Source organism: Rissa tridactyla, chromosome 13 (genome assembly GCF_028500815.1).
Source record: "Rissa tridactyla isolate bRisTri1 chromosome 13, bRisTri1.patW.cur.20221130, whole genome shotgun sequence".
NCBI lineage: Eukaryota > Metazoa > Chordata > Aves > Charadriiformes > Laridae > Rissa > Rissa tridactyla.
Genome location: NC_071478.1, coordinates 3,885,357 through 3,899,647, shown reverse-complemented (window position 1 = coordinate 3,899,647; position 14,291 = coordinate 3,885,357). Strand labels below are relative to the sequence as shown.

The window sequence follows — 14,291 nt, the reverse complement described above, 5'->3', positions numbered from 1 at the left end:
CCGGCCACTCTGGATTTTTAACCACAGAGATAAATCGTGCAGGGAAAGAAAATGGTTATGTGTGGCATGACTGGAATCACAGGTATACAGGAAAGCAAATCCTGAAAGTTATGGGGGTGGTTACGTACTGATTTCCCCCCACAAATGCAAAACAGAAAGCTAAAAAGGGTTTAAAAGGCAGGTTTTGCGCTCAAACATGAGCGCTTCCTCTGACGCTCTCCAGAAAAAAGAAAAAAAAAAAAAAAAAGAAAAAACCCCAAGCATAACGGGCACATATGTGTTCATCTCAAACAAGTCTTTGTTCCAGATGGCAGTGCCTGGTTTTGCTTGGAGTACCATCTAGTGGCAAAAGATTAGACGAAACACGCACCGTTCTTTGCTTTAGCACAAGCTGGTACAGGACATCATCATCAGCCTTATTCTTTACATAGTTCTGGCCGTGCCTACAGAACTTCATAGACTCAATCAAGAAAAAAGATACAGAGTCAAAGAGCAAACGGCTGTCGCACCGGGGCAGCATCCACAGCTAGACCCTTTGTTTGTCACAAGAGAAAAATCTCCATTGCTCGAAACAGAAAATGAACGTGCATAGAGAAAACTTCAGCTATGCCACGGTACGGCCTGAAACAGGATCAACCTGAAAGAACCTTGGCATCAAGTGCCAGAAACAAGAACGTAGCTAGAAACAAGGGTTTCTCTACTGCAGGCTTTTACAAGCAATATGGGTCCTGGAGTAAAGTCTGCACAAAGCGGGGGAGAGCAGGCTGTACCTCTTGCTCACACGAGTCTGCACTGCCACAAACCCCAGCTTCCCCTGAGCCCAGTGAATCGTCACATCACTCCCATTCAGCCTCCTGCTATTCTGGAATTCCTAACGCAGCAGCTTACCAGATACAAGTGATCAAAAATCAGAGACGGTTTGTCCATCTGACCCAGGATAAGCAGCATTTCATTGTCTATAAATTCCTTGAATTCCTTCAAGTTGCAATTCATGTGCTTCTCCAGCTCATTTCGTATCTGCAGAGCAGAAAACAAAGGATGCCACCTAGAATCACGGCTGTTCAATAGAAACATTTGTTGGCACTCCTCTGCAAAACACTTTTTTGGTACTTCATTAAAATCAGCAAGAGGGATTCAACCTTTTGGAGACAAGGAATCTCACTACGTGGCACGTCTCCAAGTATCCTAGGCCCCCAGATTAAAGATCTGTGAATAAAGCTTCAGATAACATTGGAGTATTTCGGGGTACCTGCTTCTTAAAAATAATCCAAGAGATAGAAACGAAGACCTTGGAGAGCAGCTAACAAACAACTGTGAAACCCGTCAGAAGCAAGGAGTGAATAATGGCAGCAGCGATGGTGAAGAGGGATTTCCAGTACTCTCCCTTTTCAAAACGCCAGGGCACAGACATACACTCCTCCCGCTGCACCTCAGCTTCCGGAAGGTGCAATGCAAAGCAGCACAACTTCCTTTAACTCACCATGGAAAATGGTTGCAGCAAAAAAAAAATAAAATAATAAATCAAAGCATCTCGACTGCACCAAGAGTTGAGAACACGTACACAGACAGACGAGTTCGCGGCTTGCGTCTACAACCGGTAATGCTGCTGTTACACGAGAGCGTACCCGAAGCCTTCAGCGCTAAAAGCTTGAGGAAGGGAAGCCCTGCATGTTAATAGCCTCCCTTGAAAAAACACGCAAAAAACCCCAACCCAAAAAGAACTATTTCCATTTGCTCTGAATATGTCTGCACTGCGGATGGATGTATTGACACCAGCCTGGGGGATGGATCCAAACTAGCTTTAGCCTTGACTTGTGATTTTCTACCCATAAACTCACTAGGAAAACGTTGTCTGCAAGCCCCTCTGACATTTGTTCAGGAACAAAGGAAATAAAACCTTAAAATGAAGCCGACAAGGAGAAAGGAAGGCGTAGACTTTGCTCTGCACTGTCCGTGAGCATCTAACACAACTGTACCTTTCTAAGCGCTGCCTTGGCTTGTGTAAGTCGTAGGGATACAGTGAGGAGTAAGTGGCTGCACGTTCACTGCTTGGACATGCCTACATGTGCTAAAACCAACAGCGATGCAGGCATCACCTCTGCTGCCACTCCGTTGGCAAAGAACCAGGCACTCTGCATTTGGAAGTCACATACTTGTTACTAAGGTCTTGAAAAAACACACTCTGATGTCGGTATTACCCTGATTTCCCTGCTGGAGAAACAGAGGTAGAGCAAAGCCAAAGAGCAGAGCCTTTACGGAACAGTTGGAAATACACCCTCAGAAGCCAGCGACACCCAGTCATATGGTGTCTCTTCGTCAGTACAGCGCTGTCTGGAAATGAGTCTAGCAGGAAGAATAAAGATAGCAGCAATCTTTGTATTTACCTCCTTAGAAGTCACATTTTCCAGGTCTTTGCTCATCATGATGCTCCGGAGTTTGGCTTTAATGAGCCGTTCTGTTCGTTCCCTTTCAGTTGGCCTGAAAATGGAGAGGAGAGGATGTCTCCGAGCTGGCAGTAAACATATGGTGCAACTCATACTGTACAGAGGAGTGGTGGTAAAGAATTGTATTAAAAGCAATTTTTATGAGAATAATGGAAGAAAAACATTTGAAGACATTTAGGAAAAGAAAGGAAATGAAGCAGTGGCAGAACTAGAGGGAGAAGGGGGGATTTCTCTTGTGAGCCAAAGCAACTTTTTCTAATAAAATTCAGAACTGACTTGTCAACAAACAGGGCTGGAGAGTCGGGGCGGGTGGACTCCAGGTCCTGCATGGCGTTCCATTCATTGATGCAGCTCTGGTCAGAGCTGATGCAGCTTTCGTAGTATGTGGCCCAGACCAAGGCCATCCCACCTGGGAAATAGTTGTACCTTCTTGCAACTTCACAGGCTTTATGGAGGATCTGTAAAGCAGACCTGCAAGTTTGGAGAACAAATTTGTACAGATGTCAGCAGTGGGAACGGACAGAGCAGAAAATGTGAGAGATTTCAACAGAGGAAAAAGATGTTCAGCATTGTTTGTTGCGGTTTGCTTTCTGAGAGCCGCAGATTTATTGTATCAGAGTTCAGAGAGGGCAAAAACTGCACCTTGGAAGCCTTCTCAAGAGCCAGGCCAAGGCAAAGGCTGAAATCTCCTCCTGATTAAGAGGCAAGCACAAGGCACAAGTCGCTCTGGGATCTAATCATTAGCTAACTTGTAAAGCCAGACCAAAGAAAAATAAAACACATGGACAATTTTCAAACCACCTTCAGCAAGGAGTCAAATGCATATTTACCAGCATTCTTGGCCCCTGACATGCTCCAGGGACAAGGCCCAGATTGGGTCATTTGTTTTTCCAAATTCTAGCATTACTTTTTCCTTCCTTCCCTCCTCATTTTTTTGTTTTTCTTTTTTTTCCTTCCTTTTTTTTTTTTTTTAAGGCTCTACTCCGAAGATGTCATTGTACTGAATACATTAACCACATCTAAGGTTGCCAACAGGAGGGGCTGAGTTAAAAAAATGACAGGAACAAGACTTCCATTTTTTTACATACCAAATCATCCCCGGCACAACATCTTTCTCTACATCTGTATCTTTTCGCTATCAGATGCCGCAAGGACAGGCATCTCTCAAGGCTCCAGCAGGAGCCAGCCAGAAGAGATGCATTTGTTCTGTGCGGGGCTGGGTAGCAGCCTCTTCAAGGAGGAATTTGCTGGCACAGCCGCTGCTGATTCAGCCACCTCTGCTTCAGTGTTTTGGAATCCCTGCGCATGGGAGGGGTGACAGGAGCTGAAAGGTGAACAGGCACCCGGGGCGGCACGGAAAGTTTCTGCGCGGCAGGAACCCCAGCCTGGCCCCAGTAACGAGGCAGAACACGGGGAACGCCATCAGATTGGCAACGGGTCCCCAGACTCCTCCTTCAGCCACTTAGAAAAAGAGGCAGAGAGTGGAAAGACTGGGTTTGCAGCCTGATGAATTCAAGTTGGTCTTTCATAGTTATTCATCTCACTAGTGCCATTTCCCTTATATTGAAGGGCACAGAGCCGCTCTGAAGAGAAGCAGAAGGTCCTGGTTTCGGATCAGTATTCTCACAGTCCCTTTATAGCACCTGCTGACACAGGGAAGCAGCATCTCTGCTGCAGCTCACTAAATACCAATTACGGAGAATGCTAAAATGCAGTCTATTTGTTTTAATTTATCCACAGAAATGATAGTCTCTTTCTCAATAAAGCTAATTAACACACATACCACATGGCTTGCACCGACACTGGCTTGAAGATGTGCATTCTCCCTGCAGTGCTCACACTGAAGCCACTAACGGAGAGAGGACAGGAAAAAAAAAAAAAGTTAGAAACTGCTCGTCTCTGCATCAGGAGCTGCACTCTACAAACAGCTACTGCAGGGCAGCTCTAGGGGCACTCACAGTCAAAAAGAATCAGGGATGAGAATTTCTATCACTGATTTTTCCAACATCCTCCCAAATCAGAATGGCAAGCAGATACCCTTCCCGGAGTAGGCTGCCAGGAATGGGAACTCCACCCCTCGAGTGGGATTTCAGGAACATTCACTGGGTATCACAGGTTCCACCGAGCAGTTTGAGGGCAGCGAGACAAAAACTCACTGCCCGAATAAGAGGGCTGCAGCCCCGAATCCGAAATTGGAACTTCATTTGCAAGGTGACAGAGAATATCTCCTAGAGCAGCCCGCAGCAGGGAAGGACATTCACATTTATCCTTTTAACGTGGTTTCTTACCCATCACCATCAAGATGAATTTTAGTGTCACTCCACAGACGAAGAACCATTCCTATAGTGCAGCTTTTACTGGAAGAGAGATTGTTACACAGGATGTTAAATATAGGCCACCATGCGGTCATGCCAATACCCTAAATTATTAATACTCTTTAATTTTTAACATCCTCAAGCCTTGCTCTAGTAATTCCTAGTAATACCTTAGGCCATCAAATGCATAACACACGAGGAGATTGACAGCTGAAGTCTAAAGGTCTACTCTGATATTAGCGCGCTGATTGCTCCACGGGGCTGGAGAAACATCACAGAAGCAAGAGTAAAAGCTACCAGCTCTTCTCTCCCCCTCCAGAACCTGCCAGAAAGCACCGCAGTATTTGCCCCAGCATCTTGCCGGCTTTCTCACCCTCATGAGCTCGGTGCAAGGCACTTCCCTAACGGGGAATTCAGAGACTCAGCTCACTAAAGCGCGGCAGAACGCAAGCCCTGGTAGGTGGCAGAGCAGCCGCCTGCCCTTTCCAAAGGGGACCCAAGGGGCCTTTCAAAGGACTCCGTGTTCGCTTTTCACTTCATCACTCCGGCTGGTAGAAAAGACAAGAAGGATTTTTATGAGTTTACCTAACCCAAAAGAACACTTTCATTTCAGAGACGCAATCTGGCAAGAAAACCGTGTTATAATGGGAGCCAGTAACTTTCAACTAGTAAATAATTAAGCTACCGAGATATTAAAGTTTTAAAGGAAATTGGGATGCACACAGCAACAGACAGCAAAGAACTCAGGTTTTGTTTTGTTCTTTTCCTTTCTTTTTTAAGTCTTCAGCCGCTTTCTACAGCGGATCAAAGGATCTGACAGGCCAGTTTGAACGCACATATGGACACTGTGCGCTTTAGAGCTTTGCGAGGAAAAAAATGTTTTTTATTAAACATGTAAAAGGAGTAAAACCCACAGAAGCGCCTGACTCTTCAAACTGTCAGCAGTCAGAACACTTACAGCTCAGCAGTGACATTTCAGCCCCAACACAGAGCCACAGAGTCCCTCAATAAAGTCGCTAATGCCAACTGACTTCTTTGTGCATGAGACTTACCCTTATTTAACAAAAACTTTGGCTTTCGGGGAGACAGTAACTGAAATGGCAACTAATCTTACAGTTGGGATGGATTTGTCATGACTTTTCCATCTTTCCTCTTGTCTCACATCAATAGCCACCAGGAGCAAATTATTGCAAGGTTGTTTCAGATTTGAAGATGACACAGCAAACATTTACTGCTGTCGCACACTAAGTGTGTCAGAAGGAAATTAGAATTTCCTCTGTAACACTAACAGCAGGAACTTAAAATCAGAGACAAGAGGCAGCAGCAAAGCCAGTGGCATTGATCGTATTAGGAAGGTACGGGTGGGAGTTTCCCTCCAGGTCTCACTGCAGCGCAAAAGCTCCCCTCTCCTACTTGTAACAACGGAAACATCCACTAAGGTTTTCCAAAAAGAAAACAAAAGTCACACTGGCTGCACCAGCTCAACATGGCAGCCTGCTAAATCATGGGAGAACAGAAACAACAGCCTGGAAGCTCTGACTTCTAACTCCAGCTCTGCCAAACCACCCCTGTCTCTCCAAGCCAAGAGCTTTTCTGCCTGGGTTCACTCACCTAGAACTGGAATAACGTGAGAGGGTCTGCGATAACAAAATATTTTATTTGCCTTTCAAAATACTATGTGCTCTTATCAGTCAGACAAAAGAAACAGCTCATTACCGACACAATTGTTTGTTGGTTTTGGAGGTACTTTTGCAGTATTGTTTTTCAATGTTATTTGGCAACTAAGCTACCCCCCAAAAACCAGCTCCATTGCATCATACCATCAACAGACGTGAAGTCTGGTGGATTAGAATAAATTCCAGTTTTGCAAATGTGCCTTCAAGAGCATTTTGTAGCGAGCAGAGAGCAAACTACCACACATGAAGTAGATGCCACAGCCCTACCTACATTACACAGCATTACACGTGAACGCTTTGCCCACAACCGCCCAGAGATTCCAAGGAGAATGAAATCTTTCTGGAGAAAAAAAAAAAAAACTAAAATCACTCTCTCACCCTCATAACTAGTCAGAAAACTCAACGCATGTCCTCTCTCTTGCTAGAATTTGCAAACTAGCTGCTTGGGGACAGTTTGGCGTTGACAGGCTTTCCAGAGAAGCCAGCCTGCCCGATTTCCAAGCCCAGCCTTGCCTTAAACATACCTCTCCTTGCTGGAGAAATCCACACCCAGCAGAATATTCTCTTCCGTGTCCTGTCGTCCACTGCTGTATACAACCACCATGTACCGGACTCGGTCTGTCCACACACTTTCCAAACGGACAGCCTAGAAAAAGGTCATCAGGTTCTTCAAACTAGCTTTTGGATAATTATTACTTCCATTGCTGCCTAATTTTTTTTTTTAAGGTGTAATTGTGCCCAAAAGCTTTATTTAACTGCAGCATGAAATACAACAGGGAGAGATGGTCCATCTTCCAGCAAGGCTAATTGCCAGTTTGATTTGGCATTGGGTGGGGGAGAAGATTAGCCTGGGTTACCTGCCCCAGTCTGGAGAAATACTATAAGTTTTACCTGAAGATTGTTCTAAAGAGGTTCGACTAGAAAGTTGGTAAAAACATTGCTCATGTACTGAACTGAAAACAAAGGCAGGCTCAGAGGACTCTTCCAATCACAAGCCTTCACTGAAATACATTAGCCATGCCGGAGGGGACAACTGACACAGACTTTTCTGCAGCGACTTTTCCAGCCTCTGCAGATTTCTTTAAAAGAAAGCCCAGCCCCATTTGGATGCAGTTTCAAGACTGACTGAAGAGTGTCCACTAGCATCAGCAAGCTCCTGTCTCTTGTCCTGTATTAGTGTTTGTCAGCCGACTGGAAAATTAAACTTAACAAAATAAACACAATTCGGACAGGCCAGTTTCCTGACCTGGATGTAAGGACCAGGGCACCAGCAGTGGACAGGAAAACACGGTAGGGCTGGCAGCCAGCACAGAGTTATGCTACCTCGGAAATCTAGGATTTGCCATGGCTTTTCATGAATGCCTATGGGTCTGTTTCCAATGCCTGCAGCAGAAAGGAGATCAGGAAAATGCATCTTTTCTTACCAGTTTTATCCTGTCCTCACAGCGAAGGAGGTTGATCATCACCTGGAGGTGCTGGGGCAAATCACCTGCAGGGAGGGCAGAGAAATAATCAGAAAGGGTCTCTGACTTGCAGCACTAAGAATCAGCAGGGTCCTGACCTTTAATGAAATTGGATGTTTCTAAGTCAAAATATACCATTGAAGGAATGCCAATGAACTTTGCTGTCCCAGAGAATTCTAACAGAAGTGAGCTTCTTGGACGAGTGTTATCTGGGTGCGTGAGAACTCGACCTTATGATATTCGGAAGCTACCAAATATATTGAGACCACCTGCGACGGGCACAAATGATGATACTCTTCTTGTTACAGCATTGTAGAGAAGACAGACAGATATGGGCACTGAGGACAGGGGAAGAAGGTGCAGGAGGAACAACCCTGATGTAAAAAAAAAAAAAAAAAAAAAGAAAAAAGGAAAGGAACAAAGGAGAAAAGAAAACCTCTGACTTGTGAAACACACATGGCATCATGGGATCAGCCCCACCAGCCTTATGGAGTGTACATCTGAACACGAGAAACTTGTGAGGAGGAAGGGCTGTGGCCCAGTTTGGGTGATGGATCCCTTCTATCTAAAACAAAGCGCTCATGCAACCAGTCCCTTAGGCTCTAGAGCAGCGGGTACGTTTCTGTTTGGTGAAAGCAAGCAAAAGGAACAAGGAATCTACAAGAAAACAAAACAAGTTCACATCTAATAACTTGGTAATGCACTCATAACTTTCCATACAAGATAAAATTCCTTCCGTAGGATGTTTGCGGGGTATACGAAATTGTTGACAATTAAAGAAACCCAAAGCCAAGCTTGGCATTCAAACACCCTCTTTGTGCTTGGAGTGTTTACTAAGCAGCAGACACACAGTACCACACTGTGCCTTTCCCACATGCTCCTGCACTCCAAATGCCCCAATGATCTTATTTCTTCTTTCCCAGTAACCACTCATTCCAAAATTGTCAAAGACAGAAGGCATAAAACCACTTGGTAAGTAGAACCCACCTTCCTGAAGCCCCTAGCTGTTTATTAATCCTTATGTACGTCCACTATACAACTCCCTACCATTTCTTCCCACCAGTTTGGCACACTGGAGGAGACTGGGGGAGGAAGGACAGTCTGTTCTCAAACCATGATAAACTCTTACAGGCCAAACTGTGATGAGTTAACCGAAAAGGGGATTTTCCTGAAACCAGGAAAGGGGATATAAGGAGCTAAGAAATGCACATCTATCCAGAGACCCAAATCCTGTTAAAACGTTCCTCACTCTTAGCGGCAGCATCAAACAAACCCAGCAACAGGTAGTTTCAAAAAACAAATGCTGTCAGCTGGCACCAGAAGTCACAAGCTTCAGATTATTGGAGGCTGGGAGAGCACTCGGAGGAATGTCCCTGCCATGCTGAATCAGGACCTCGACAGCTATAGAAGAGGTGCTAGAGCCCTGTGACTCAGCCCATCCGATTTTCCTCCCCGGAGGCCAAAGGGGAAGGCAAAGATCAAATCACTGAAGCAGAAACAAGTGACATTTCTTCATCTGTGGCTGCGGAAAACAGGGATACACATTCAGCACAGACCCTCTGGCTCAGCAGGCTTCCCTGGCTAAAGAATACCACGGTGAATGCCACAATGCCTGCAGAGAATAAATTTCTGCTTCAGTTACAGTGCCAAGATAACGACAAAGGTTTAAACAAAGACTCCATAATCATACGTTCCCATTCCAGTCAAGAGGGCTGAAAACCTGGTTTTACTCATCAGGTTGCAGAAGGCCCATTATGACAATTAGAAAAGTCATCCACCCACCCACGTGTGGTATTAGCCTGTCCCCGTGGACAGGATAAGCAGCAAAGCAAGAGGGAAAAGGAATTTCAGTAATCCACTACCTGCATGTTTGTGAGGATGCTGGAGACTTCGCTGGCCCTGGGAGCTGTTTCCTTGTTGTAAGAAAAGGGCTGCGCCTTTCACCATGAAAAAGCTCTCGCTTAGGCTGGAAAACAAAACAGAGGAAGTCAACTGAAAGGAAATATCATCAAAATGTGTGCTCGGGTCTGTATGCCTAGGGAAGACAGGGCTTCTCACTAAAACATAGTAGGATTTTGCCATGAGAAGCTGTTCCCAAAATTTGATCCTACCACTTGCACGGGATTGCTCCAGGATTATTCACACGTCATTTTCCACCAACATTTTATTACTTGGCCATTGCAGGAGATACTTGCCTGAGCTGTCATGGGCTGGAAATGACTTTATCATTTGATTATCAAATTCTGCAACTTAAAACCAGGAAAGGGTAAGACTTTTTACAGGCTTAGACCTGTAAAATGACTTCAGATCAGGTTCCGAGTCAATCAGTTCCTACTAATTTCAGTTCTTGAGATTTCTTTGGAATGCAAAAACAAGAACACGCAACCATAAACCGCCTGTCGATTTAAAGAGGAAGGGAGGGCAGATGAAACCTGCACATCACAAGAGAAAGGAAACTGCTCCGAAACCTCGGGGGGAAAAAAAGCAACCGACACAATAGCAAAGATTTCGCTTTGCTCTTTGGCTAGATACAACCATCCTGGAAAATACTACTGATAAGGCAGGTCGCTGTATACGCAAATACATAACAATATTTCCACACAGTCAAATGGCACACAGGCCCCAGAATATAACTAAAGAGAAGGCTGAACAAAATCAGTAGTTACAGTAAGCACCAGCACAAGCCTAATTACATAGTACCAGAATGCACTCACGAGCATTTTAGAAATAGACTTGGACCTAAGTGGTAAAGTTAGCGTTTCCCACAAGGCTGAAAATCAACATCTACTAAGCTACCTTTTAGTTGCCACAGTAACTGCTTACATTGCATTTCTTAGACTGCTCAAAACATCACAAGAGACATTCCTGGTTACAAAGCCCAATTTTCTGCCGCTCTACGCTTCCAAACATAGATCATCATTAATTACTGTCTGCTATCTACTAAATATAAGTGCTCCATTACAAGATTGTGCTACATGGGAGTTACTTATGCTGCAGAGAACGATCCCACAGGAGTTACGACTCCCAGCACTCGTCTATTCTGTGCTTTATCTGGGGTCTTTGCCTTTGGGCAGAAGTGAGCGCTAATGCTCCATTCTGCCTCAGTATTTTTGCGAAGGCAGACATAAACTGCATGTTTTTTCCAGCTTTTAGTGCAAGTTCAGCTTTTCCCTTCTCTGAGAACACAGCCCAAGGCTCCCAGGCAAAGCTTCCTCATTTTTCAACTGAATCTTCAAGGTGCAAAATTCCCAGAGAAATCCGGATCAGGTTTAAGTTTGAGATTTCAGCTGCTTTTAAAAAGTGAACTAAAATTTTCGCCTAAGTTCCAGGCTCCAACAAGTCATATATCAGATCAATAAATTGCCAGCAGGACAACTGCACTCTAATTAAAAGCAAGCTCTTCTCCACTTACACTCCCCCCGTGTTCTAGCACTCACCACTCGCTCCGCTCTAAGTTGTGTCTGAACGCGAGCCGCCCAGAGTTTGCTTGTGATCCCAAACCCCGGCTCTGCTCTGCCCGGCACACACGCTAATGGCAAGAATTTCTGCAAACGGGAATCTGGTTCATTCCATAAGCGAGCCAGGAAGAGCCTTGTTTTCTTCTCACACCAGATCTCACAGGAAAGCGTTAAAAAAAGGCCAGAAGTTACACAAAAGCAGTGACACCAACACAACGTATGGGATATTCAGCTAGATAGCAGCTTCGCGCACTCGCAGCTGGTTTTTAAGCAAGAGGAAGGGAATGGTTAGATAAAGTACGAGGAGATAATTCACGTTATTCCTGTCCCAAGAATTTTGGGAAATATTTCTTTGGGAAAGTGAAAAAATGTCCCAAAGGATATTCTTTTATCCCTAATAAAGTACTGACTGGGATTTTGACAGCAGGAAAAATTTTGGAAGAGACAGAGCTCCTTCTCAAAAGCATCGGTAACTCCTGCTCTGACGGTTCGTCTCGCCTGAGGTTCTCCTCTTTTACCGTCTGGAAATCTTTACAATATAGCCCAATACTCCCAGTTGCAGGCAAATGAGAAAGCTGCACTGCAGGAGCGGAAAACGACTGCAGGAAAAGAACAACCCACATCGCAAAATTTTTGTCACCGTGTATTTGTCTGCATGGAAACGAACCAGAAAGCAAAGCCAAAGGACCTGTTGAGAGCATGATTTCTTTTTTAATTTAAATGTTTGTTCCCTAAACTGCACACTAACCTTACAAAGTGGCACCGGTCAGACCGCCTGTCCCTCCCCAGCACTACCCGCGCACCCGATTTCCAGAGAAGCTCCCGTTTCCACATGCCCCACGCGGTGCTGCACAGAGGTAACACATCCAAGCGCCTCTCTGCTAAAGCTCCTATTTTCCACCACCCTCAAACAGCGACACTACCCGGCACCGTCCCTTATCTCCGCTCTAGGAACACTCTTTGCTCTCAGTCACTTCACACAACGGCTTTAAAAGGCAGCTAACAAAATAAAAGGGAGCAAAAAGCAAGGCACGATATTCCAACCCAGTTTTAAAAAACCCTTTTAAATCCTGCAGTTCCCATAAACAACTAAAACTCCAGCCTTTTTAAAAAAAAAATCTCCCAAAGAACAGAAAAATCCTACCATTAAAGAACATCCCCAACTTTTGACCCTCAGCAGCAGTGATAAATGCCCTAGTAAGCAGCATTTGTTAGCAGCATAAAAACGAGTGGCTTATACATACTAATTTGGACTGGTTTTCTTTGAACAGCAGAAGCATTGTGCTGGCCCAAGAGTCAGACAGAAGTCAGTAAATTCAAAAAGATTCATAACTAGCTGTAAAACTCACATCCTTTTGCTTCTAAACCCATAAAAAAAAAAAGAAAAGAAAAGAAAAGGAAAAGAAAAGGTTGACCGTATATTCTGTGCGGAGCAGAGAAATCGCGTCTGTTGATGCTACCCAGGAACTGGATGACTTTTACAGAACACTGTGTCTTCCACTGATATCCTGGCTTGAAAAAGGACTTGTCCTAACATATCCTGATGAAAGAGGGCCATTCAAGAGGGGAAAAAAACAGCTGAGGCTCGTCTAATCACTTCCCTCCTCCAGACTTGTTTGTTTGTTTGCTTCCTCCCGCATGCTCTGAAGGCAACGCAGCGCCCATCAGCAAAGCAGCCCGTTGCTGTACAAAGTCTGTCTTCCCTGGGACAGGATGAGATAAAAAGCATCATACCCACTAATGCCTGTCTGTTTCTTTACAACTAAAACCCCACATGCCACCACCGTAATATAGATATGGAAAGGGATTAGCTGTCAAATTAAAATACTTCTTCACTTACTGTACAGCTACCATGGTTTGATTTGTTCTTTTTCAGTGTGACTTGTGAGTTACTGAGCTCCTACCGAACAAGGAGGTCTTTCAGGTGGCTTGGTATTTATTTGTTAGTGGCTGGCTATAATCAAATTCGCTGAAGACTTGTTTCTTACAGACCCCTAAATAATTCCTTCTCCAGGCATAAACCATAACCACATGCCCACGTTTCACCAGTACCACCAGTCGAACCAGGGGGAGAAGCAGCTTTCTGTTCAGTTATCCCCTGGCCCGACTGGCATGCACACCAGAACCACCCATTCCCTGGATGCCCTTCCAGGAATCCTGACCAGCACAGCTACTTTACAGGAGTCACTTCAGGCTCTCAAATAAACGCAGAGCCCGCGAGTTTTGTCCCAGCCCCAGGACCCTGGTGCTCCAGTACAGCTGCAGACCAGTCCTCCTTCCACTCCATAACCTCAGTTTACCAAATTAGTGGTGTTGACCCCCTAAGGGAGGTAAAAACCTCTGCTTACAAGCATTTGGGAAATGCCAAGAGTGTCAGCAGGAGGGTACAGACAGCTGCGGTGCTTTGCTGTCCGTAAAGGGACCCTTCTGCACCCAGAGGGATGGCACCCAGGGCCTGGCAAGGAGAGGGTGCTTAATGGCGACAGCACTGCTGGGAGCGGGCTCCAGCGTCTCCGGCTTCACTGTCCCTTGCTCCATCCGTTGGCTCCGCGCTGCTCAACTTGAAAAGGAAATATTTCTTCCCCTTTGGGAAAGCTCCAGAAGAGCGTGGCTGCAACACACATCAATTACATTTCAAGTTGCTTAAGAACACAATAGGCAGTGCCTTTTAATCATTACAAAATGCCGCCCCCCGGGTCTACAAATGCCAATAAGCAATCTGTAAAAAATACTGGGTTTTGGAACAAGAGACAGAGCTGCTCGCGTTACTGGACAGACAGACAGAGCTGCTCACCAGCTGCCAGTCGCAGAAAACTTTTCCCTAAGCAGCTTGCTTTGCCATTGTGGCTCAGGCTGCGGTATGTCCCAGGAAAAAACTTCGTACGCCTCGGGTACTCAAGTTCCCTCCCTGTTTTAATGGGAAATCTCATATAAG

At 45.2% G+C, this 14,291-nt stretch overlaps 1 protein-coding gene across 5 annotated transcripts in view; it reads right to left on the bottom strand.

Moving 5' to 3' along the window:
- SSH1 (slingshot protein phosphatase 1) overlaps positions 1–14,291 on the bottom strand; it is a 40,751-nt gene that overhangs the window by 9,842 nt on the left and 16,618 nt on the right. The window contains exons 1-10 of one of the 5 annotated variants that reach the window (XM_054219726.1): positions 12,601–12,679; positions 11,336–11,512; positions 9,761–9,864; positions 7,860–7,924; positions 6,960–7,081; positions 4,733–4,801; positions 4,228–4,293; positions 2,721–2,915; positions 2,385–2,478; positions 889–1,017 (exon numbers count right to left, since the gene is read on the bottom strand). In XM_054219726.1, coding sequence (XP_054075701.1) covers positions 889–1,017; positions 2,385–2,478; positions 2,721–2,915; positions 4,228–4,293; positions 4,733–4,801; positions 6,960–7,081; positions 7,860–7,924; positions 9,761–9,845 — 825 coding nt within the window. In that variant the 5' untranslated portion in view covers positions 9,846–9,864; positions 11,336–11,512; positions 12,601–12,679. The other 4 variants (XM_054219724.1, XM_054219727.1, XM_054219725.1 and 1 more) reach the window with 4 other exon arrangements.